We start from the raw sequence: 25,225 nt of genomic DNA, 5'->3' as shown, positions 1-25,225 counted from the left end.
GAATGAGCTCTTCTGATTGGAATTGATTTCCCCCCCCAGATCAATTAAAATATTCAGCAAAGGTGTCGAGTTCTCCCCCACACCTTCCTATTTACACAAATAAAGTATATACATTTAAATGGTTAAATGTAAATGACTGCCTTATATATTTTAGGGAACATGATGTCTCAAATTCGAGTAGTGGAAATGAGGGCAACGTTAATGTGAAGACAATGAAAGACAGCGTGGTAACTTCACAGGGAGCAAAGTACCTGGCTAGTTTTTCAATCAAGGTGATTTGCTGCCTTGAATGGTCTTAGGACTGATGCTGGGTTTGCATAGCGAAGACCCACATGGCTTGTGAAGACGGGAAAACAGGCAGCTGATATCTGCGTCCTGGGATCTGGGGGGTCGAGCAAGGCCAGTCTCTCTTCCTTCGCAGTTCCTACTCCGATGCCAACATAGCTGTTCCTTTAGCCTTCGTCCTTGAGGCTGAGGCATAGCTTATAGAGGTGCTGTAGTACCTAGATGTTGGTCTACTCACTTTGTATATTATTATTGTCAATGATATCCACGTTGGCCAACATTATTCAGGGCCAACCATGTGGCAGGGTACATGCAGGGAGAAAAGGGTACTTTCTCCTCCATGTGAGGGTGAAAAATCCAGAAGAGTGGGGGTCATGTTTCCAACCCTGGACCAATGAGTGTGGTGAGAGGGATGAGCGGCTACACACAGCCCAGCTTGGGCCATCGATCTCCCTGTTCGCGGGACGTGTGTGCGGGGATGTGGGTACAGTAGTCTCTCTTCAGCTGAGATTTCGCCTTCTGCAGTTTCAGTGACCCAAGGTCAACCTCAGCCCCAAAATATTAAATGGAAAATTCCAGAAATAAGCATTTCATAAGTTTTAAATTGTGCACCCTTCTGAGTAGGGTGATGAAACCTCACAGCATTCCGCGTGTCCCGCTGCTGAAGTGATTCATCCCTTTGCTCAGCGTCTCGGCGCGGTCCACGCTCCCCACCCATCAGTCACTCAGTAGCCAGCTTGGGGATCAGATGGACTGTGGTGGGGTCTGCCCCCTCAGCCATCTGGCAACAGCATCTCAGTGCTTGTGTTCACATCACCCTTGTTTTACTTAATAGTGGTCCCAAAGTGCAAGAGTAGTGATGCTGGCAAATCCGATGTGCCGAAGAGAAGCTGGCAGTGCTGGTCACCAGGGCCAGAGGTCAAGAGTCCAAGGCTCCATCACAATGCGTGTCATTCACCTTGCTTCCTCTCCTCACGTAAGCATTGCAACATCTCACATCATCACGAGACGGAGGGGGAGGACAGGGCAATAAGGTATTTTGAGAGTGAGGGAAAGAGAGAAACTTTCCCTTGCATAACTTTTATTACAGTATATTGCTATCACTGTCCTATTTTATTATTAGTTATTGTTGTCAATCTCTTACTGTGCCTCATGTGTAAGTTAAACTCTAGCATGGGTCTGTGAGTATAGGAACAAGCACAGTCTAGAGAAGGTTTGGTACTAGAGAGGGTTTCAGGCATCTACTGGGGGTCTTGGACTGCATTCCCCAAGGCTACTGTATAGTGATCGGCAGACCACACCACATATATTGAAGAATATTTCTCAAAGAAGGTCCTTGTTCTTCAGGAAAAAATTCATGTCCACCATAGCTTTGGGCAAATTACTTAAATATCTTTGAACCTAGTTGAAGAACGGGAACAGTGAAGCAATAGGACTAGATGCTTTCTGAGGGCCCCTTCCTATCTAACATCTCCAGCTTTCGGCTGCCTTTCTTCATGGAGCACTTTATACAATGATTTTGCCTCCAGCCTGGCTATTTCGCCCTCTTCTTAGACGGGGAAACTGAGCCTCACCAAGTTAATTAATTTGCCTCAAATCATTAGAATGTCAAGTGGCAGAACTGGGACTAGATATTAAGTCATTGGCTTAGTTTCAAAGAATCCCCTTTGAATGCTTCCACATTAGTGAAATTAGTTTTGTTCATTCCGTAATGACCACTAATCTCATCGATAGCAAACTACTATAAATTAAGCTGGAGCTGATGGGATACTTCTGATGAATTAAATCTTGGGCACTTGAATTTTTTATTTCGGTCTCCTGAGAGATGCTGAGATGGTTCATTAATATGATGACTGTCTTTCTGATGGGAGGTACTGGGAAGTGTGGTTTGGAGAAGGAAAAGCTGCTGAGAATTCAAGTGGAAACAGACTGCTTTTAGGAAGATACTGCAGAAGAAATCGAGAGGGACACTCACTGTCTTCAGCTCACAGACGCTTGAGATTATGCCATGAAGTGGACAGTGGTCAAATCAGTCACTTGTTTGTTTTAAGATTTTCCTAAATAAATATTTCTACCACACAATCAATGAAGTCTAGAAAGTCAGTGGAATGCTTTATTTTTTATTTTTTTAAATTCTCACCTGAGGATATATTTTGGAATGCTTTATTTTTAACAAGCCTTAAATTAATTGTATATCCTCTGCATCTACAAACATTTATTAAAACGACTCTGAGAAATGGCTCAGAGCTTCTAATGATGTGCTCTCTTTTCGAGCAAGTCTATCAGTCTAGCATATAAAAATTTTAAGACCAAAGGGAAAAATAATCTTTGATTAAGAATGTATAAAAGTATGATTTAAGAGTCTTAATGCACAAGCCTTGGTCTGCCAATTAATGACTTTAGCCTCAAGGAATTAAATATGAATAATAAAAGGATGTTCGTGGAAGCATCTTTTATAGTAGTAAAAAAACTAGAAACAACTTAGATGGAAGATTATTTAAGAGGATATGGTATCTTTATAAAATGGAATATTGTATAATTACTAAAAATGATATTGCCAAAGAATAATTAGCAACAAAAACATTTACAATTGCTTAACCAGTAAGAGCCTGAACTCCAGGGTCAGAGTACCTGGACTCTGATTACAGCTCAGCCAAGTCCCCATGTGTGACCTTGGACAATTTACTTAATCTTTTGTGCTTGATTTTACTCAGATGTAAATCGGGGCTACCCCACAAGCTTGTTGGTTGAATTCAATGATGTAATCGGTATAAACTGCTTAGCAGAAAGCCAATCACTCTCGTAAGGTTATATAACACAGCACACTTTTTTTCTTTGCTAATCTGTATCTCCTACTATTTGAGTCAACAGTTATGTTAATCTGATAATGAGGAAGACAATATAAAAGTTGAAAAATTATTTTAGAATTTTAGGTAAAACACAACAAAATGTACTATCTTAACCATGTTTAGGTGTACAGTTCAGCAGTGGTAAGTACATTGCATTGCTGTACAACAAATCCTCAGAACTCTTTCATCTTGCAAAACGAGAACTCTCTACCCATTCAACAATAATTCCCCACTCCTCCAACTGTAGGCAAACACCATTCTACTTTCCGTCTCAATGAACTTGATGGCTTTAGGAACCTCCCATTAGTGGAACCGTACAATATTTGTCTTTTTGTGACTGGCTTGTCTCACTCAGCATAATGTCCCCAAAGTTCATCCATGTTGGAGCACATGTCAGAAGTTCCTTCTACTTTAAAGGCTGAACAACATTGCAGGGTATGGTTAGACCACCTTTTGCTTACCCATTCATCCGGTGTTGAACACTGGAGCGCTCTTTGACTATTGTCAATAATGCTGTTTGTTATGAACATGGTGTACAAACATATTTTAAAGTTGTTTTTCAAAGAAAGAATATTAGAAGTTCCCCTAAATCTCCTAAAACTCATAAGACACATGTAAACAGGGACCACAGATGTGTTCTCTGGCTCTGAAAGTGCTTCAATCTTTAATTAATAAATTAAATAATGACTATATTTAGCTTTATATTGGGCACTTATTGTTTGTCTTTGGTGCTACGTATTTCACAAGATTTATTTGGAAGTAACAAGGAAAAAACAAAACACTAACAAAGAACGGCTCTGAGATAGGCGATACTTGTTTTTCATAGTCAGGAAAGTCAGAGAAGGTGAGCACGGGGCTCATATTGCCTTTCCTGGTCTCAGAATCTTTCTTTTCTTGCTCCTCCATGTCCCCGAAGCTGTCTCCTCAAGGCCCTTTTATGGGTCAAGGAGGTGGCTGCATTATGATGCGCTATTTCCGCTGTCAGAAGGAAGACAAGAAGAAAGAGTGAGTCCCCCATTTACAGACACTTTCCATCTCCATCCCAGCGGCCAGAAGTTACTGGGATGTGGGGGGAAATGTTGCTGTCTAGCGCTGGGATTAATAATGACTAAACGTTCATATTGTCAAATACACCTATGGGAACAATTTGCATCCTAAAGAAATGTAGTCTGGTTGTTTCAAAGAATTAGGAATTTACTCCATGGTAAACTTCCTGGTGGGGGGGCGGGATCCTTCAAATGCTGCCTACACATTCCTCATTATTTCCAGCGTCCCCCAGCTCCTGCTCAGCCTACAGAGAGATCACCGACTGCTCCCCCTTCTCTTTACAAACCATGTCTCTGCTGTTCCCAGATTGCCCATCCCCCACCAAAACCTCCCCCATGACAAGGCTCAGCTCCTGTGCCACCTTCTCCAAGAAATGTAATCTCATCTTTCTTTAAGCATCCAAGGCAGCGTGTGTTACCTGTCCTCTTACGTTCACGTCTTACCTCGCAAAGCATTCAGCTATAAACACGCTGTGTCTCCCTTACCAGGCTGTAAGCCCCTCTGTAGCACCTCCTTATCACACTACAATGCCTCGCCTGGTGTCTTTCATAAAGTAAAACCCTCACACATTTATGGAATACTTCTGGCCCTCTCTAGTGGTTGGTATTACAATCCCTTTACTAGGATGCCTTTTGGAAGGGTCTGTTTACAAGAAAATGGGTTGATGTGATTTCTCTTGAAGTAACTTTGTATCTGCCCTAGTAAGTTCTATGTTTAGTTGGATTGTTCAGTGACATTCAGCATCATAGCTTTGCAAGGAGATGAAGAGGATTTCTCCAGCCTGTACAGAACGCGTTCCCTTTAAATCTGATTCGGTTCTATATTTCACTTTAAAGAGGACGAGACGGCGCTTTGCCTGACACTGGGTCAGGCCCTGAGTTAAATATGGTCTTTGGGACCCACTACCTCCTTCCCCTTGAGAAGTGTCATAAACAGAGCCAAACACATTTTGTTCATGTTTTTATTTCAGTGAAGGCATTCTGGATGCAGATAGTACCATCACTTCTTTCAAAAGTGAAAGTCGAGCGATGTGTCTTTCAGAGTAGGCCTGCTAGCTCTTCCCTTTCTTTTCTGACCCCAGCATGTTTCAGTTTCGTGTAGACAGAGGCCAGTCACGTGGAGCGGTGGCGGCAGCCGCAGTGGGTATGCAGAAACCTGCTAAACCTCCCCCGGTGGGGAGAAGGATGCTTTCAGAAGTAGGGCCCATTTGCTGAGAAGGCAGCAAGAGAGGTCACTGGTGGCAGCCGATTAGAACAAACAGGGAGACAGACGCATGTGCCAAAGGCTGTAACCTCTTCCCCACTGGTAAACTTCCGAGCAGACAAAAAGGTTTTTCAGGTGGTTTTAGGATCTGTATCTTCAGGGAGAGTCCCAATGCACCCCAAAGCCCCAGGCGCCTGAGTAGAGAATGCCACACACCCCTCGATTCCATTGTGAAGAATCTGGTCATGCAAAACCTTGAGAAAACCTTGAGGATGTGCGGCTGGTGCCAGGGACTACATGTCAGAATAAGTCGCGTGCAGCTCTTTAAATGTCTTGCAATTCCATAATGTGTGTGAATCCCAGTCCACTGCTAAGTCTAGGGCGATAAAAGGTCAGCCAGCCTCTCCATTATTCCATTGTCCTGAAGTCACTACTAACATCTTTATCAAAAAACCCCAGGCCAAGAGAACCGTTTTAGACTGAGGAGACAGTGGTTTCCGCCGAGGGTACTTATCTGTAGTAACAACTCTTAATTTTAGTTTTTAAATCAGTCACTAGAGATTGGGAGGCCAGGCTGGGTTTCTCTCTCTCTCCTCTTTTTACACCCCCTCTTTCTTTATGATTAGTAAATACATTAAGTACACTCTGATTTTTAAGAAGCTGCCTGGCCACGGTGGTTATTTGGGGCTAGGGGAAGAACAACCACACATCATCTTTCATCTCTTTTAATTTAAGTTTTACCCTAAAAATCTGTTGTGAGCAGGAAATGAAGCGAGCCCAGCTGATGACAGCCTCCGTCTCCTGCTTTCCCAGGCAGAGCAGTGCGCTCCTATGAGCCCCTGGCGTGCCGGGATGTTGGCAATGCTGTATTAATTAAGGGAAACCTCTAAACCACTCAAAAAAATGAAAACAAATAAACAACCCCCCCCCCCGCAAGCGGGGAGGGGTTAAGATGAAAGTAGACTAAATGTGTCAGCAAACAGGCTAATTTATTTTCAAGGGTATAGGCTCTGCCAACTCAGGCACCCACTTCGCAGGGAGACTGCGAGGAGGTGCGTCCGGCCCAGGGCTGAGGAAAGCGCTTGGCCAGCCAGTGAGAGCACTTTGGACCCGCCCAGGCCAACCCCGAAGGACCGGCTTGCGGGACCCAGTTTCCACCCTTCGGGAGAGGAAGCCAGCTACCTACGGTCAGCTCTGAGGTCATCAGGTCCCAACACTTCCCGAGCACCCTCTGATTCCCACCCTGAGCCATCATAATTTGATTACAAAAATGATTTCCACTGCAGCACCTCCTTTAGCAGAGGGTAGCACGGCTTGGGCGGGAGGCCGAGATTTGGCCGGGAGGATGCGCGGGGGTAGGAGTCTGATACCCCGACTCCCGCGGCTGCGAGGCGAGCAGGGCGCAGGCGGGGCCCCGGCGGCGGCCGGGCTCCCAGCTGCCCAGGCCTCGGTGGAGGCCCCCGCGAGGTTAGCGGCCCGGCGGGTGCCTCCCTTTTTCTCGGGTGAATGAATGATTAGTCAAACAGCATCTCCCCGCCCGGGTCCGCCGCCGGAGGGTGGAAGGGAGGAGTCTTGGAGCGACTGCTCCTCTTTTTTTCGGGGCGAAAAGCGTTAGCCTCTGTGCGTGTATTAACCGTCCTTGCGTGTCGTTTCCACGTCTGTCCTCCGCAGTGTCAGGACGCGCAGACACAGAAGCACAGCGCGCTGATCCCGACCCCTGGGTCCGCTCAGCCGCCGAGTCCACTGTCGTCCCCCCGCCAGAGGGAAGCACAGCAGAGGGTGAAAAGTTGCATCCCCACCCCTGTGCCCCGTTCGCCGCTCCTCTCAAAGCTGGGGCACCTGGGAGCTGAGTAGGGGTGGTGAGGCACCCCTGAGCCCCACTTTCTGCTCCCTTATTAGAATTGGGGCACCTGGGCGTGAGCAGGGGTGGTGTGGCATCCCCCGCTAGGGGAGGGTTCCCCCGGGAAAGGGAGGAGGCACTGAATGCGTGGGGCGGTGGAGACACGCCTGCCCGGTTCAGATCTGCGCCCCAGGGCGGGTGGCCTCCCCCGAGGGGCTGCGGAGCGAGCTGGACGCCCTACTGAGGCGGGGCCCAGGCGCGGGGCCCCTGCGCCGGGGCGCCCCCAGCGGGTTCCCGGAGGCGCCCGGTGCGCCGGTCTCCGGCTCGGGAGCGAGCGCGCGCGCCGGCCGGGCGGAGAGCCGGCCAGGCCGGCGGGCGGAGGGGGTGCTGGCGTGGAGGACGCGGCGGCCGCGGCAGCGCCCCGGGCAGTAGCTGCAGCCGGCGGCGGCGGGGCGGCGGTGCGCCGCGGGAAGCGCTGCCAGGCCGGTCTGCTATCTCCGGCTGCTCCGACCCCCCTCCCGGCCCCCTATCTGGCGTGGGGAGGCCGACGACTAAGCCCAGGGAGCAACTCCCTAAAAAAGCCGCATTGGAGGAGCCTGGCCGCAGGACCCCTCCTCCCGGGCGCCCCCCACCCCTCGCCTCCCTCTCCCGCCTCCGCCGCCCCCCCGCCCGCTCCCGGGCGCCCGCCTCCCTCCTTCGCGGACTGTCTCCTGACTCGCCCGCTGAGAGCCCTTCTGACTGCGAGCGGCAGTAGCGGAGCAGAGGCGGCGGCGCGGGACCTGCAGTCGCCCGGGATTCCCTCCAGGTGACGATGCTCTGGTTCTCCGGCGTCAGGGCTGTGGCTGAGCGTCCCTGCCGGCGCTCGCCTGGGATTACCTGCTGCGTCTTGCTGCTGCTCAATTGCTCGGGGGGCCCCATGCCTCTGGCTTCCTCCCTGTTGACAGGTAGGAGAGGGGGCGGGAGGGACGGGCCCTCCCGGACGCCGGCGTGGTCCCTGGGAGAGGCGGCGCTGGCTCGCCCGGGGATGGAGGGTGCGGAGCGAGCACCTAGGCGCCTGCCCCTCTCTGGCCGGTGGGGATGAAGCGAAGCCGGTGGAGTTGAGGGGTGGGGGCAGTGAGTCGGTTAAAGGGTGGAGGGCCGAGAGGGTGTTGACATCAATACAGTGATAGCAATTCTTCTATCTGGATTTAAGAAATATCTATATTTTTAATGTTTTCCTCACTCCTTATTTTGATCTCCTCTCCCTTGTACAATTAAGGAACAATTCGCACCGTTTTCCACACATCCTTCTTTCTGACTCTGTAAGGTTCCACCATAGCCTGGGTCAGGAGTGCTTTCTAAAGAACTCACTCTTCAGACCTTGAATTTAAAGAAACTATCATATTTTAAAAGGGTAACAGTAGCAGGATATAGTAATTACATGTTTTCAGGCAGGTGAAGACCTCAACTGCCGTTCTGAGGGCATACTTTACTGACACCTGGTGCAGAGAAGGAAATATTGAGTCCATTTCTAAGAAGAGGAAAGAAGATTGTGTTTCAAAAAGTGATTTCAAATCAAGACAATAAGAGGCGGATTCATTTAAAGGCCTGTTCTTGACACAGTCCTGAATTTTGTTCAAATTCAAAATCTGCCCTAATGGCCAATTTAAATTTTTTTGCATATGGGGGTGCCTGTTGAGTTGAAATGCCTTCCTAAAGGAGGAGTATTACTAAAGATCCAATGAAACACTTAGAATTGTGCTTAAACCGTATACACATATTCTGTTCTCACATATAGTATATATAGTGTGGAAAAAATATATTATATATCATATATACTATATATATAAAATATATGTATATGTGTTTTTGTAAAAAAACAAAACCTGTTCAAATAAAACTATTTTGAATAGATTTTTGGTTTGGGGGGGCTGGGAGATATTTGGGGGGTGTTGATCATTTAAAACTCATTAGGAATTTCTGAAATTTGGGTAGTTGTTTCAAAAAGAATTAGTGTAAAATTTTTTATTTTGTATTATTGTAGTAAGCTAAGGTTACATTAATTTTTATCCTTCATTTCAGGTTCTGTTGCAAAATGTGAAAATGAAGGTGAAGTCGTCCAGATTCCATTTATCACGGACAACCCTTGTATAATGTGTGTCTGCTTGGTAAGTAAGGGGGTCAGGTCCTGGGAAGCCAATTGCTCCCTCTGACGAGGTGAATCCATTAAGTGTAACAATATAACCAGATCTTAAAAATAGTTTTTAGTCATTACAGAACTGCACCTAGCCGGTGAATTGAATTCAGTTGAATTTCTGAGTTTTATGGACTTTGGCGGTTTCTATTTCACCAGGCTGGGAATTCTTATCTTCGACACCATCTTTACAGAAATAAATTTAAGATGGGCTTAGTATGGCATTGTCTCGGTGATGATTACCATTCGGACTGTGTGTTCCCAGGAAGGGCTATGGCCGGCAAATCGTAGGCGCCATCGGCTCTCTGCCTTGGTTCTGTCAGCAGAACTCAGTGTGAAATGGGAAGATAACACGTAGGTATCTCACCAGTGATAAGGTGTGTGACAAGGGGAAAGAGAAGTGACAGTTACGAAGGACAACCATGAGGATAAGATGAATCTGGGATTCCGTTGACTGCTGTAGCCTGAACTCTGAAAAGCAGTCTTTATATTTCTGATTGGGAAGCAGGGGTCAGGAAGGGCATTCAGTCCTCAGTAGAGAATGACACTTGGCCGTCAGCTGCTTCGTTAACCCTGGCAGCGGCAGTAGATTCAAAAAAAGAATTTGTTTCCATTTATTTTAGCTTAATAGTTGATGATAAGAACTAGTAAGTAACCACACGGGGGAGATTAAGTTGTATGAATAAGAATTTCTGAAATGAAATATAGACCCACAAAGAGCAAGGTTTTGGTTTTAAGAGAGTTTTACATGCCAATCGCTTTTGGCAAATCTTGATTAATAACTACACACCGCAAAACCCTGTTGGAAATACATGAAGGCCATCAAACGTTGAGCTCCAACGAGAGAGATGGATGTTTGTTATCAGATCATTCTGTGTGGAAATGGAGAAGGGATCTTCTCTGTTTAGGTGAAAGCCAAGCCATCTGGGTTTAAACTACCCGAACGTTTTCATGACAAGAGGTGAGGTCAATGTTGCGAAATGATGAATGGGTGAAGGTGAATGCCTGTATCAAATGATTATCAGGTCCTGAACACTAAGAATCAACAGAATCAGAAATGAAAATGCCTTATGTTTGCTGAGAAGGAAATGCCGCTGCCTTCGTAAAAAGAGCGAAGAGAGAGAGGCTTTCAGATTTTGTGTTGATGAGTTGCCATTAATGATCTTTCACTAAAGGACCTGCTGACAAGAATCTTTGCATTTAAATGCTGACTCAGTTATATATTTACAAATGCAGTGTGTGTGTTGGGGGGGAGGGGAGATAATCTCCTTTTTAGTTTCTCTTAATCTTTATATTATGAGTGAATTATTTTATCATAATCTCTTAAAAGGAAATTCCTCTGACTAATATTTAAATGTGCCTGGAGCTCCAAGCACATGTGAAAATATCGTTTTTCTCCTCGACGAGATTACTATGTATAAAGTTTAAATTTACAGTTTGGGTTTTGCACATTTTTCCCAAATAACATGACAAATTCCCCACACAGCATTCCCCTTCTCGGTACCACAGCCTGGTGGAAAAGGGTCCTTTTCCCTGAAAGTGCAGCCTTACTGATAATCACATAGAGGTTAGAATCTTGCACTTTAAGGGTAAAGAGTGACCCTGAATAGAAAAAAAAAAAATTGCATCAGTTGGAATTCAAGTGAAAATAATACATAGCTCAGAAAAGTATTGATTACGTTTAGAAGGATAGTAGGGTCACTTATGTCTTGAAGTAACACTTGGAGGTACCTGCCTTGGTGAAAGCTGTCAGGAACCTTTGCGAAATGTGTTAAATCAGGATTCTGGAGAATAACTCAAATTATTCATAGGCCTCTGAGCTCTCTTGCTAGCCTAAAGGCTCAGTGACATGTTATGTGACCTGTGCATGAGTTCGGGATCATGGCGCCCAGGTTGTCATAGTCATTATTGCTTCCTAAACATTTGTACTGATAAAATCGAGTAAGAATAGATGGATGACCAAATCTCTATTTGCATATGCTCTTGTAAATTTCCACGGGGCTCACTGCAGTCCATAGATTTCAGAGCGCCCCCGACTGCCAGGAGGCTGCTTGGCATGTTTATACTTCGGTTGGAAGAGAGATGTTAAATATGCTATTTAACAGGTGGATCATATCAGCAATAACAACTAATGTTTATGGACACTTTATTTGTGGCACTTATCTAAATCAGCATTATTTCATTTAATCCTCAGGAGAATCTTTTGAGAGCTTTTACCTGCATTTTACAGATGAGGAAACTGAGGTCCACAGAGTTAAGTAGCTTGCCAAGGCGTATTTTAGCAAAGAGCAGAGCTGGAACTCACTCGCCATTGTTTTTTGTCTGCCTCTAGAGCACATGTCTATAATCAAGTGAAACAGCCCTGGCCAGTTGCTCAGTGGTTAGAGCATCAGCCCTCAGACCAATGAGTCGAAGGTAGATTCCAGCCAAGGGCACGTACCTCGGTTGCAGTATCCTTGGCCCTATTCGGGTCGTGTGTAGAGCAACCAGTCGATGTGGCTCTATCACATCGATGTTTCTCTCTGTCTCTCTCTCTCCCCTTCCCTCCCACTCTATCTGATGATAAATCGAAAAGTATCCTCCGGTGAGGAATAAAATTATACACACACACACACACACACACACACACACATATAATCAAGTGAAACAGATCTTTGCTGAGGTAACACGTGACAAAGCAAGGAGAAAACCAAAAGATTGTCGATTCATTTTACTATTTGGTGCTGCTTTGAGTTATTTTTTTTTTTCCTTTGGAACCTCTTAGGAGTTGGGTTAGCTAACATTTGTTAATCAGATTATATGAAGGAAAATCTCGTTAGGAGTTCAGCTGACCTGCAGGGAGCTTTGGTTGTGAGCTGGTTTTATGTATGTACATTAAGAGGGTATGTAATAGTCAAAACTGTACTTTGGAGAAAGAAAATAGTCCTGTTTAGTTTGTGTTGGTCCAGCCTTTTGGCAGAAAGGTACCTGAGGCTGAGCATAAGCTCGTATCTTATTTCATAACAAGTATTAAAAGAAAAAAAAAAAGCTAACCTCCACGTATGCTTAAAAAAGAAGTAAAATGTTACAGTTGGGAGGAGATAGGTGGCATGAAGTCCTGCACATAATTACAGTGTAAAAGCCCGACACCCCCCAAATCGACTTAGCCCGATTGAAACTTCTAAGCTCCAAAATGTTTCAAAGGTGGAATGAGCTCATTTCTGTGGGAATGTTGAGGATGACAAGGGCAGTGGCCATGGTGAGCAGAGCCAAATCATTTTATTCTCAGTGGTCCTCGCCTGCGTAGACCCGAGCATCTTGCCAGAACCAGCTGGGGTCCAAGAATAACCTGTTTGTTAGCTGGTGATGGATATCGTCTTAAAGCGTGTGGGACAAAAAGCGGAGGTTCTTCTATTCGAAGGGGAAGGTGGGAAGTCAAGCACTGGCCTGAAATCTGGGGCACCGGGGGGGGGGGGCAGTAGGTTCAAGCTGCAAAGTGTTCCATAGTTTACTTAGGAAGCCCAGCGAGACAGTGAGAAGCCTTACAAAATGGTCTTTTAAGGGGCTAAGGAAGGAAGGCCCAGACTTACTGCTGGTTTGCATGATTTTTCACTCCGTTCTTGCTAGAATTATTTTTTTTCCCCAAATGCTGGGAAAACACATCGGTGCTGTCCCTGGGTACAGCCCAAAGGAGCCAGCCCCATCCAGGTAATGTGTCTAAAGCGATTGTCCGGATCTTTGGGGCATCCCAAGCCACCAATCAGACCCAAGAAGTGGTGCTCCGACTTCTCACCCCTTTTCCTGACCGGAGCGGAGACAGATGGCACCAGCCAGTGAGCTCGGCCCAGCACTGGGAACCTGAGAAAACTGGGCGGCCGCGACTCCGAAAACCAGAAGTCGGTCAGAGCTTAGTTTGGCAGACATTTTGTGCAGCTAAAAACATTATTTCGAGGTTTAAATTTCCTCTTTTAAATCCAGAGGTGCAATGTAGAAATGAACCCTCTGCTCATAAAAAGCGACGTGAAATTTGGTGTTACAAGAAGCCGGCCTCCACCTATCTTGGAGCCCAGCACGTGATGAAAACAGAGAAGACTTTGTCTGCTGTCTTCTGCTTCTTAACCGCTGAGGTCTTCCCTTGCTGCACAAGTAGCTCCCGGCATCTTCACTCTCTCGGGTGCCTTATCTCTATAAAATCCTCATGTTTTTTGATTGTTCAAATTAACTGGCTAGAGGATAGATATCTATTATCTGGACAAGTGTTAGGCACATGTTTGGGAATGAGAGAGAGGAGATTGTGGCAGGATTCAGTGCGAATGATGGTGCATGTATGCGAGAGAGAGAGAGAGAGAGAGAGAGAGAGAGAGAGAGGAGATATAAAGAAATCCAGATGCGTTCAGAAAGATACTGCACTTAATATATGCACCTATACAGAGGTTGTGGTAATTGTTTGAAAATGGTTTTGTATTGTTTTTAGACTTTGGATTCTTACTAAGGAAGAGATCAGGATTCATTCATTCATTCATTCATTCATTCACTATAGAGAAGGTGTTGTGACCAATTGCCTTTCCATAGAACACGGTATCCAATAAACAGTTTTAGGGGGAAGGTAATTCGTTTACGGCGTTGTGCTGGATGATTCACTAGCGCCAGCTCTGTGGCAGTTGTTCTTACCCATGCTTTCCGGAGGCTCAGAGAGCAGAGCAAATGTCCTGAGGTTACGCAGTTACTAAGAGACAGACTGGGATGTGAAGCTACTGCCTTCTCCACTAAACCAGTTTGCTTCTGCTAGTCGTCTGCTACTTTAAAATGTCCCAAAATACCTCCAGGGGCTTCAGAGAGTAATTTCAACCTCTGCAAAAATGACATAGGCACCCTTTGGGGGCAGTTAGAGTGATTTTGGTCTTGTAGCACATATCAAGCCTGGGATTTGGAGGGCCTTGTCAAAGGAAGACGCAGTTCCAGTAGCTTTCGGTGGGCATCACATCATTTTGGCAAAGGGCTTTGGCTCTGGCATCAGATAGGCCTACGTTCAGATTTTGACTCTGTCGCTTACCGGTGGTAAATTTGGGAAAGTCACCTTGCCTTTCTAAGCCTCAGTTTCCTCATCTGGACAGTGGGCTGGCTGGCAGTGCTGAGCTTACAGGTTGCTGTGAGAATCAAAGGAGATGTAGCAGATAAGGCTTGGCATAGGGTAGCCCTCTAGAATGAGCATGGTTATTGTTGATGATGACGTCTTGTCTCAATTCTTATTTCCTCACACGGAATGGGTTGCACAGCCTCATCGGAAAAGGAAAAAGAGGGAAGCTGATGGGGAAGAGACATCGGGATAAGGATGCCAAGCCCACCCACCGTTCTGCACGACCGGGGCTAAGTCAGAAACAATTAGCGGGGTTTTCTGTCTCTCCAGACTTGGACTGGGCCGATCTATGCTGCTTCCTTATTGGTCCAGTGGTCTGCGGGCCCTGGTATAAGTTTTCCTCTTGTTCTCCATTAAGCACTAAAAAAACTTTCCATGGAAGAGGGGCCTCATTTTCTGCAGAGTATTTACATCTCTATGCCTGTGGGGTCACCTTCACTTGTACTTTTGTTGGCAGAGGCATAGGGTTGGGACTCGGGAGTGCTGTAATTCTGGAAAAACTACCTAGTGGTCTGGCATCGTGGGATTTTCCTGGCCCGCCGCGTGGAAGGCTCCGCTCCGATCCAGACCTGAGTGGGTTTCACTGCCTAACTCACGTGCTCCCCTGCCCCACCCCCTCCCATTTCAAACACACGTTCACTTTGCTTTGTGACACTGGGCTTTCCAGCGCACATCAACAAGGAACTGTGTTTGGCGTGTAGGAAATACTGCTGAGGATGGAGAACCCTTCCCCACCCTGGGAGGCCAATGTGGGGAGGACACGACAGGCAGACAGAGTCATGGGAAAAGTCGGGCAAAATGATGGCAACTAAAGCCAATTAATAAAAATCTGTCGAGTAAATAAAGGGTATCAGCTTTTCACACCCTCTTCGCCGGCACTCCTGTTCAACTGATTGTATATCGACTCCTCTGTGCTATAAAAGAATAAAAATAACACCGCCCTTCGTGGCACCAGGGGGTCGAGTGTGCTTGTTGAACTTGGTTGGGATCAGCCAATGAGCTGGGTGTGTACTTTAAGACCTCTTGATTTTCGGTTCTAATTCTATAAAACAGCACTCAGGGCACTAGGGATGCGGGTTATAAATTCAATAATATTATTCTTTCTTCCTTCTCTCCACACTTCATTCTCCCCTTCCATTTAACGTTATTATTTTTAGCCTTTTCTGTGTTGGAAGCATTGTGCTGTTCGGGCACCTTGGGGAGGCACCGACCAACAGGACAGATGCTTGCTCACAGCCCAATGGGGAGACAGACACAGGCATAAATAAGTCCTACAGGGGTGACGGAAGAGTTCTAATGGACTCAGACCCGAGTGCTGGGGGAGTCGTCGATGCATTCGGACTGGATTGCCTAGGGCCCGGAGGGGCAGGGGAAGGTTGGTCCCGAGGAGGCCCTGCTGAAGAAATGGCACAGAGAAGTATGGAGATGGTGGAGTCCAGTGTGCCCAAAGCTTGGATGGGATCTGGGGTCAGAAACCTTGGTGGGCACCAGCAAAGGGAGAACCTTGAGTGCAATAATAAGGACATTAGTTCCACTCGTTAATCCGGGGGAGCCATTGCATATTTTGCACAGCCACATGGTCTGATAAAGTGTGTTTTCCATGAATCCCTCTAGGTGCTTTTACAGGGCTGTTTCGAGTGTGGAGGGCTGGCGTTTGGACCGTAGCACCCAGGAATAAGCACTGGGCGGGTGCAGCAGAATGAAAGCGAGAATGGAAAGGAGGCATCGGGATACACCAGGGGGATTATCCTTCTGCATTTCTTTAAGCACCTTTTAGTTCTAGAACATTTGGATTGAACGACTCTAGAGCAGCGGTTCTCAACCTTCCTAATGTCGCGACCCTTGAATACAGGTCCTCATGTTGTGGTGACCCCCAGCCGTAAAATTATTTTCGTTGCTACTTCATAACTGTAATTTTGCTACTGTTATGTCTTAGGTGACCCCTGTGAAAGGGTCGTTCGACCCCCAAAGGGGTCGCGACCCACAGGTTGAGAACCGCTGCTCTAGAGCACGCCCAGCAAGACACGGTAGTTACCATGCAATCGTCATTACGGTGGGACGATGTGCAAGGTGTCTCTGTAGCAGTCACTTTGCTGGTCACTTGGCGTCTCTACAACAGGGTACTGCTATTTTAATGGCTTACTTCCCAGAGCTCACTCCCAGCATTCTATTTTGGGTGCCTGCTCTCACTTCTTCCTCACAGTGACACCTTGCTGTACACTGTCGCACTACCCATTGGGCAAATAGTTTATTACCATGATAGTATGTATTCTCCATGTTAGCCAGATTTTATGCAATAATCAAAACCAGGTGGCTCATTATATGAAGGTGCACCAATGTGCCAGGACCCACACTCGCAGAGGAGGTATGGAGCCCAAGCGCCCAGCACTGGGCACTACGACAGATCAGAGGTGAGAGAGAGCAGAGGGCGAGTGAAGGGAATTTTGAGACTGTAGCCAACGTGATAGCCGATGTAGAAAGAGGAGACCAGGACATGGGTGAGGAGGTTAGACTGGAGGAGTTGGACTTGGTGGATTGTCCAAGTAGAAAAGCCAAGAAACTTTGGATCTTGATCTCCATAGAGAAACTGGGACTAGAAAACACCCATTGGTTAACTGTCTGCATTGAAATAAACTTCAAGACCTGGGGGATAAATTATTTGTCCTGGGAAGGGTTCTAAGTAGAAATGTCAAGAAATGGGTCTAACACCGAAGGGTTATATTTAAGAGGCTAGAAAAGGAGAAACCCATGAAAGAATAAAGAGATCGAGAAGTCATAGAAGAAACAGGAGAACCAGGAAAGTCCAGGTCAAGCCAGCAGATGTTTGGAGGAGAGAAAGTCCAGTAGTATTAATGAATTAGACTGAAGGTTCTAGAAGAATGTCAAAGAGGACTCCTCCTCATCGTCTCGAACGACTGAAACAGCCAGTAACAGTGCCCACCTGCCTAGCATGTAGAGCACATTTGCACATGAACTGATTGTTAGTAGATGGAATTCGGGTGAAACCCATTTGGACAGAAATCCAAGACTCAGGCTGCTGTAGGGATTTTGAAAACTGAGTGAAAGAAAAAAAAAAGTCACAGATTTTCCAAACTCGGATTTGAAAAGATCTTAGAAAAAGGGAATAAAGACCACATGAAATTTTAAAAGGTACCAAAACAAAACTAATTTCATGGATAAAACTAATATACTTTTGCAAATGTCTTTGGAATGTTTCTATAGTTGAGTACATTCTTTTTATTATGCAAAGAGCAACAATATAAAAAAGCTGAATATAAAAACTTACCACTGTAAACTTTCAAGTTTGCTCTATTAAACTGCTAATGGTGCTTTTAAAATGTTACGATATAATTTAATCCCTTAGCTAGATCTTCAAGAAAAATATTTTCTTTGTTCACTAAATTTTAATGTCCATTTTGCTATTCGAGTACAGCTGTGGAGTGGTGGCCTTGGTGTCTGAAACTACGGATTCATGCCTCACCTGGGCCTCCAGGTGCCTGTGCATCACCCACAGGTGCCTTGCTCTCTCTGAGACTCAGTTGTGAGTACTGGTCCAGACACAGTGGTGTGTGTGCGCCCTTTAGCTTCATCTCTGAGGAGGAATAATACTTCAGGCCTCAACTGTTGGCAGTAGCAATGAACAAAAAGGATGTATATGGGCCCGGGTGGTGTGGCTTAGTGGTTGAACATCAACCCATGCACTGAGAGGTCGCCAGTTCGATTCCCCGTCAGGGCACATGCCCAGGTTGTGGACCAAATCCCCAGTGGGGGGCATGCAGGAGGCAGCCAATTGATGTTCTCTCTCATCAATGTTTCTGTCTCTTTCTCCCTCTTGCTTCCTCTCTCTCTAAATTTAATAATGGAAAAAAGAAAAAGAATGTGAACGGGTTAAATCTGCGGATACCTGTGAAAGCCCTTTGTAAACAGTGTAAGTGGAATTATTATTAAGGACAAGACGTTGAATAGACAAAAGTGAAGTATAGGCCATAAACCAGTTTTTAGGGCATCATCGAAAGGGTTATATATTTTTTAGGAATGTTATTAGAGGTTCTTATGTTGACTCTCCCAAAGCTGGATGGCTTTGGATGAGTTGCCTATTGTTCCTGTATCTCGACATCTTTATCTTCATCCTAGGACTTTTGTCAGATCTGTGACAAAAAAACACATAAAATCTTACAACAGGGTCTGGTGCACCGTGAACACTCCGCAAATGATGTGGCCGCCGCCATCTAAATGCTGTGCTGGTACTGCCCACGGCAGTACTTCTGAGAAATGACTACATGGACTGTTCTTACTACAATTTATGGTCAACACCTATGAAATGTATTTGTTTTGTGTCTCTGCGACAACAGTGGGACTTCGGTAGAGGTGACAGCTAGCGAGCCTGTTTGCTAAAAGATGGAAAACCCTGGCGGTTATTTGGGACTTAGCGAGACAGGTTGGTCCTCCCTTTTTATCTAGAAACAGGCTCACCCATTTGATCGGGGTCCATCTGCAGACAGCTCATCAGTGTTGCTTCTGTTATTTTTTAACGTATGTTTTTATTGATTTTAGAGAGAGAGGGAGGGAGGGAGAGGAACACCGCCGTGAGAGAGAAGCATGGATCACTTGCCTCCCATACACAGCCCAACCAGGGATCAAACCCACAGCCTGGGCATGTGCCCTGACTGGGAGTCAAACCAGCGACCCTTTGGTGCATGGGATGACGCCCAACCAACTGAGCCACACTGTGTTGCTTTTGCAGTGTTGCTTTTGCAGTGTCGTTTAGTTGTCCTTTTCTGGCACTTGTCACTGAACCAAGAAGTGACGGGTGAGCAGCAAAGATATAAAACTAGTGACCAGTGGACCCACTGAGCACAATACTTCTGAGCCCTCCTGGCTCTGGGATGTGCAGTCCTGCCACGTGACCACGCCCTGCCACTGGTGCACGCCCGTGGTGGGGGCCTCACGGCGTGACTCCAGATGAACTGATGTGACCAGATTTGGACACGTGGACCCAAGAAATGCACTCCGCTTTGCATGTTTGCAGCCAGAGGACCGGTCAGCTTGCCTTCTTTTTCTTTGGGGGGTAGTCACCTGGGTGAGTTTACGTCCTAAGAGAGGAGGTTCTCAAGTCTCAGGACCTCGTCCGCCATCTCTGTGAGCCGCAGCTGCAGCGAGAGGTCTGCAACCTCGAGACCGGAGTGGGAGGCAGGCTGGAGCTTCCTGTTTACAGTTTGGGTTGTTAACACTTGGGGGAGCCCCCCCCAGAAGGGGACTCCAAGTTCCAAAACACGATTCTCCCGGAAAGTTTGCGATGGAAGGTCAACCTCCTCTATAAGAGACATCCTAAGTAATCACTACACAAACACTTCCACCCCTGGATGGGATGTACTCACATCTGAGAATTTAGAATCATATAGTCACGAAGATCTGCTCACATTGGTGACAGAAGGAGCATCCCCTCTTCTGGAAACAGCCAACGATGCGGGTGACAGGGCCGGCGGACCTGGGAGGACCTCACTCCCGCTGTCTGAATTCCCAACGAAGACGGCCTCCGGTCCCCTCCCTGCGTCCTCGCCATCTCCTCCCCCAGCAGGGACGCTCATTCTGAAACCTGGACACAGGCCTCATGTTTATATTAGGTTTTGGATGTTAGCTCCCTTGGCTTCTGGGAGCTGCTCTGTTGAAAATTATGTTTTTCTTTTAAGGACAAAGGCCTTATTGTATGTGCCTGTTGTGTAGTATAATGAGGTTTTTTTTTTTTTTTTAAACGTTAGGTAATGGGTGGTACGAACCCAGATCTTCCGAATGAGAAAGTCAAAGCTCTGTGCCCTGAATGGCAGTTTGTGGTGTCGCTCAGGTAGCTCAACAGGAGAAAGTAAGATCCGGGGCCAAGTGGCATCTTCAGGGACCGGAGCATGTCCCCCAGATGACTTGATTTGGTGGAACAGCCATACACAACTGTGGGAGAGAACCTGCAAAGTGAGTGATGGTACCCCAGGGACCCCAAAGAGAAGGACGGTGGTATTAGACATAACCTAGGTAACGATGTCACATTTTGACTTACGAAAGCACAGGTTTCCGAAATAGCTCTTGTATTCTCGGTCGAATGAACAGATTTTGGCCAGAGGTGTTTCATGGCTGCTAAGGCTGTGGGCATGGGCTACAGCTCTCCTCCTCGGACCCTGGCCGGTGGCTTCTCTGGTGGCACTGCTGGCTGCTCGGCTGCGGGCGACCCGGAGGATGGGCCTGGAGCCCAGAAAGGAGGCAGGGACACCGGAGGCCCGAGCCTGTCCTTATATTCCTCGGGGCCTCCATGAGAGGCTGCTCAGCGTCTTGATCGGAACTTCTTCTCCTCCTTCTCGGGAAACATTTCTTCTGCGAACCGAACTTCCCGGGTTTCTCCTCGAGGCCATCTGTGGGCAGCAGCGGCCCTCAGGTCCGTTCATCACACGGCTTTCTTGCCAGTGAGCAGAGAGACGACCCGCTCACTCTTTTCCACGTTTGTTCTCAGAGCCGATTGTGTCAGGAACACGGGGGTTCCTGTTCCGCTGAGCTGTCTCCGGAAGGAGCGGTCTGAGCCCAGCTGTGCGGAGCCTGTCTCGGCTCAGCTGTCCTGTGGGTGGCGGAGGCTGGGGGTGCCCCCAGCTCGTGCTCAGGGCGCCTCGCTGGGCCACACTTGCCTCTTTGTGCCCCCTGACTTCCCAGAGGTTTACGGCTTCTCGCGGCCTCCCGGGCCCTGCTGCCTGTGATCCCGGTGGACAGCCGCAGCGTGGACACGCACAGAGCAGTGTCCCTTGGTCTCGGGGAGGCTGCTTTCCTGGCTCAGAGGACACGAAGGACGCATCAGGTGACCCCCTGGGGCTGCTAGGCCAAATCAGCCCGGTCCGCCCAGGACCTGTGTTCAGGCTCCTTCGGGGAGCCGGGCCCGTCAGAACCGAGACGTGGCGATTTCTGTTCCCAAGCGCCTGTGGGACGGTGGTTCCCGTGCCCCGTGGGACCCACCCGAAGGCCACGCTGAGCCCTGTCAGCACACAGTGACCCCCTGGAGGCAGACGCTGGGCGGCAGGGAGGGCGGCAGGAGCCTGTTGTGTGATGTCGCTGGGGCCACATCCTTTCCTGCGTGTGTAGGGGAGCCGTCCAGACTCATTACCAAATGTGACTTTTTCGTTTCCTGTGGGTCCCACAGTGGGTAAGGACAAAGAAACGGTTGCTTAAAGGACTCTGGATGCTGGCTGGCCAAGTTCAGATTCTGGTGTTCTGAAGCGTATGGGAATTCTGATACTTGGTGCTGACCTGTGGAATCGGTGGTTCCTCGTGGTTCGACCCTCTTTGAACCCCTCTAGACTCTTTCCCCTGGAGGTAGTCATCCTGACAGCTTACCGCCATGTGTCTTAATGAGGGGAACTTTACATTCTGGGGGACTTGACACTAGGTTCATAAACTAAGAATAAAATGTGGAGGTAGAGTAAACTGCTAACAGCCCTGAATCTCCAAACCCAAGCTCTGAATGAAGGGGCCTTTCTGTTCATCCTCACGGGCCTCTGCTGGTGGCGGGGGAGGGGACAATCACCTTGGTGCCCATGACAGGGCATGTGCTGGGGCACAGGTCGGCGCTCGGCAGGGGCGGAACCTGGATTGCAGGACTGAAGTAGGAACATGATGGATGGTCATTCAACTCAGCACATATTTATTGAGCATTTATGTTAATAATGGCCTGAGGCACTGTGATATTGGAAAAAAAATGCTTTTTTTAAAAAAAAAATGTGAACAAAGGGAGATTAAATTATGTTCCAGATAGTTTTGAAGTTAGATATCTTTTATTGCTTCAGAGTTCTTTGAAAACGAATGAACTCATGCAAGCCACAGATATTAACCTGTGGTTGGGAGAGTTGATTAATGAGAACAAAGTATCATTTCTTGATTGTGCTAGATTATATATATGGATGTATAGGCACACATGGATCTATGTACATACATATATGTTATGTAAGTAAGTGTATGCATTTAATATAAAACTTGGATAATGGGTTTAGGTTACAAATGACCTTCTATCATTAGAGAGTCTATAAAAGAGTGTGATCATGTGATGGAACTAGAACTTGTGTACAAGCTGGGGGGGGCGGTTTACAGTGGGGATGAGGCAGCACTGAATGCCGGGGGAGGAACAGGTAAATGTGTTCCCAGCACTGGCCCCCGGGCCCGCATCCTCACCCACACACTGACCTGACTGCCCTCCCTCGCACTGGGGGCAGGCCGTTGACGAGGCAGTGGTGAGCAGGGTGCTGTTCCTCTGTCTCCACCGCCCAGGCCACGTAGCTCTCAAGTTCAATGTGCGCATCCGCCACCCAGGCACTTGTCAAAGCTGTAGATTCGGGGCCCTTACTCCAGAGATTCTCACTCAATAGGCCTGACGGAGACCACAGAATCTATTTTTCTTTCTTTCTTTTCTTGTCTTTTTAAAAAAACAATAGGAGGTATAAATGGTGATGGAAGGAGACTTGACCCGGGGTGGTGAACACACAATGCAGTGTACAGAGGATGTGTTATAGAATTGTATACCTGAAACCTATATAATTTAATTAATCAATGTCACCCCAATACAGTCAATAAAAAAAAAAAACTCCACTTTTAATAAACTTTTCCAGGGCTCTATGCAGGGGCTAATTAAAAAAAATATATGTTTTGGTTGATTTTTTTAGAGAGGAAGGGAGAGAAAGAAACATCGATGTGAAAGAGAAACATCGATCGGCTGCCTCCTGCACGCCCCCTACTGGAGATCAAGCAGGAAACCCAGGCGTGTGCCCTGACTGGGAATTGAACCTGGACCTCTCAGTCATGGGACGACGCTCAATTCACTGAGTCACACTGGCTGGGCCGGGGCTAATTTTTGAAAATCTTTTCCCATCCGACCGGTGTTGAGCGGGGTTGAGCGCTGACCCATGCATCTAGAGGTCGCTGGTTTGATTCCTGGGCAGGGCACATGCCCAGGTTGTGGGCCTGATCCCCAGTGGGGGGCATGCAGGAGGCGGCCAGTCGATGTTCTGTCTCATCGATGTTTCTATCTCTCTCTCTCCCTCTCCCTTCCCCTCTTTCTGAAATCAATGAAGGGAAAAAAATTAAAAAGGAAAAACTCTTCCCATTTGACATTAGGGAAAGGGAAGGATATATAAATATAAGTAAATTCCCCAGTGAGGCCACACGTGAACTAGCAGTTAGGTACAGCTGAGGTTCTGTTGTCAGCACAAAGCAATGACAGGTCAGCCCTTATTTCTGTACCGTTATTATTGCGGGCCTGCACCGTTATCTTGCTCATTAACCCTATTTACTGAAGGGCCACTTTTCCTCATGTCCTCTCCTCTGTCAGCTTCCTCCAGTCACTGATCAGAATTCATTCTTCTCTGAAGCCTTATGTCAGTTGCTCCCACTACGTCCCTTACTCCTGCCAACCCTGCAGTTGTATTAGTTACGTGACCGTCTTCCGACTGGACTTGACGCTTCTCAGCATCACCCAAAGCCCCAGACCGGCGCCCGGCCACTGGAGGTGAAGAAATGCCGCGGCGGGGAAGCGGGCCCGCCCGAGCCCTTGTCCAGGCTGCGCGGTGGGACAGGCTTTGTCCGGAACCGATTCCGCAGTCGAGATCATCAAGCTTGGGAAAGCGAAGCCAGACCAACTCACGCTGCCTGCCAGCGAGGCTTGGGACTGTATCAAGCCTGGGACCCCTGACCTGTCCCGGGGAGACTCCGCCGAGACTGGCATCTCGCAGCGAACGCTTCCTGACCACAGGGTTGAGGAAGACCCAGCAGGTCACTTCCCCGGGGAGTCTGCTGTTCATGCTCCTGTGGTTCCGTAGGTGCATCCTGCCCGGCGCCTTTGGGTGGGACAGGCTGGCCCTCTGGGTGGCCGCCAGGCTTTTCAGGAGACGGGTTCCCAGGGGGATGCACTGTTTCCTGTGGTCGCCCTGTGCTGGGCAGCAGCTGCAAGGGGGAGCTGATGTGATGTACGTGCGTGGATCCTTCAGCGTGAGCCAACTAGACGTAGCCATTTGACACAACAGCCGGAGTTTTATGACTGACTAGCGGGGCCCAACAGCATCTGGAGGAACCAGAGACCAGCAGTGACCCAGTGGATGGCCACGTGAAGTGGGGCTTGGCGTCGCCCCCCCCTTCCCTTCCCAAACCTCCGTAATAGAAGCTGTTTCCTCCTCCCCGCAGCCCATCCAGCAGGTGTCTGCCTCGTCCAGGACAGAACCATCCTGGGAAATTTTAGTTCTTTTCTCTCTCTTTAAGCTGCCCGATTTCTGCCCACAGCTTCCTTTATCTGATCACGCAGAGTCCCAACCCGGCTGACCTGGTGCTGCTGCACAGGCCTCCACACAGTTCCGGTCGCATTCATAAACTGTTGTCCTTCCTCTACATGTGAATCCTTACACAAACAAGGAGCCCGGCATGCCATTGCTCCTGGGTTTCACCTTTTTCATCTCCATCTTTATTATTATTTTTCACCATGTTATTTTCTTTCTCTGTAATTAACCCAGCATTTCCATGATGTCACCACTCCCCAAGTTTTGTGGCTTGTTTTCCTCAGTTTCAGCTTTTAATTCTTGGTTTCAGCCTGATAATGAAATGCACAGACAGAATCACAGTGGGGTGATTGTTCTTCCTCCACACACATCTGGCCAGACGCTGGAGGGATGGAGCGCCCAGTGGGGAGCGCTCTGACGTAGGCA

At 47.7% G+C, this 25,225-nt stretch overlaps 1 protein-coding gene across 1 annotated transcript in view; it reads left to right on the top strand.

The window, feature by feature from the left end:
• The first annotated feature begins 8,035 nt into the window (after positions 1-8,035).
• The window catches only part of BMPER (BMP binding endothelial regulator), a 227,661-nt gene continuing 210,471 nt past the window's right edge, over positions 8,036-25,225 (top strand). The window contains exons 1-2 of the mRNA XM_036247202.1: positions 8,036-8,168; positions 9,286-9,371. Of these exons, the coding sequence (XP_036103095.1) occupies positions 8,036-8,168; positions 9,286-9,371 (219 nt within the window). The remainder of the gene's footprint in view (positions 8,169-9,285; positions 9,372-25,225) is intronic.

This window comes from Molossus molossus, unplaced genomic scaffold (genome assembly GCF_014108415.1).
Source record: "Molossus molossus isolate mMolMol1 unplaced genomic scaffold, mMolMol1.p scaffold_m16_p_7, whole genome shotgun sequence".
Lineage (NCBI taxonomy): Eukaryota > Metazoa > Chordata > Mammalia > Chiroptera > Molossidae > Molossus > Molossus molossus.
This window is presented reverse-complemented; position numbering and strand designations above follow the sequence as displayed.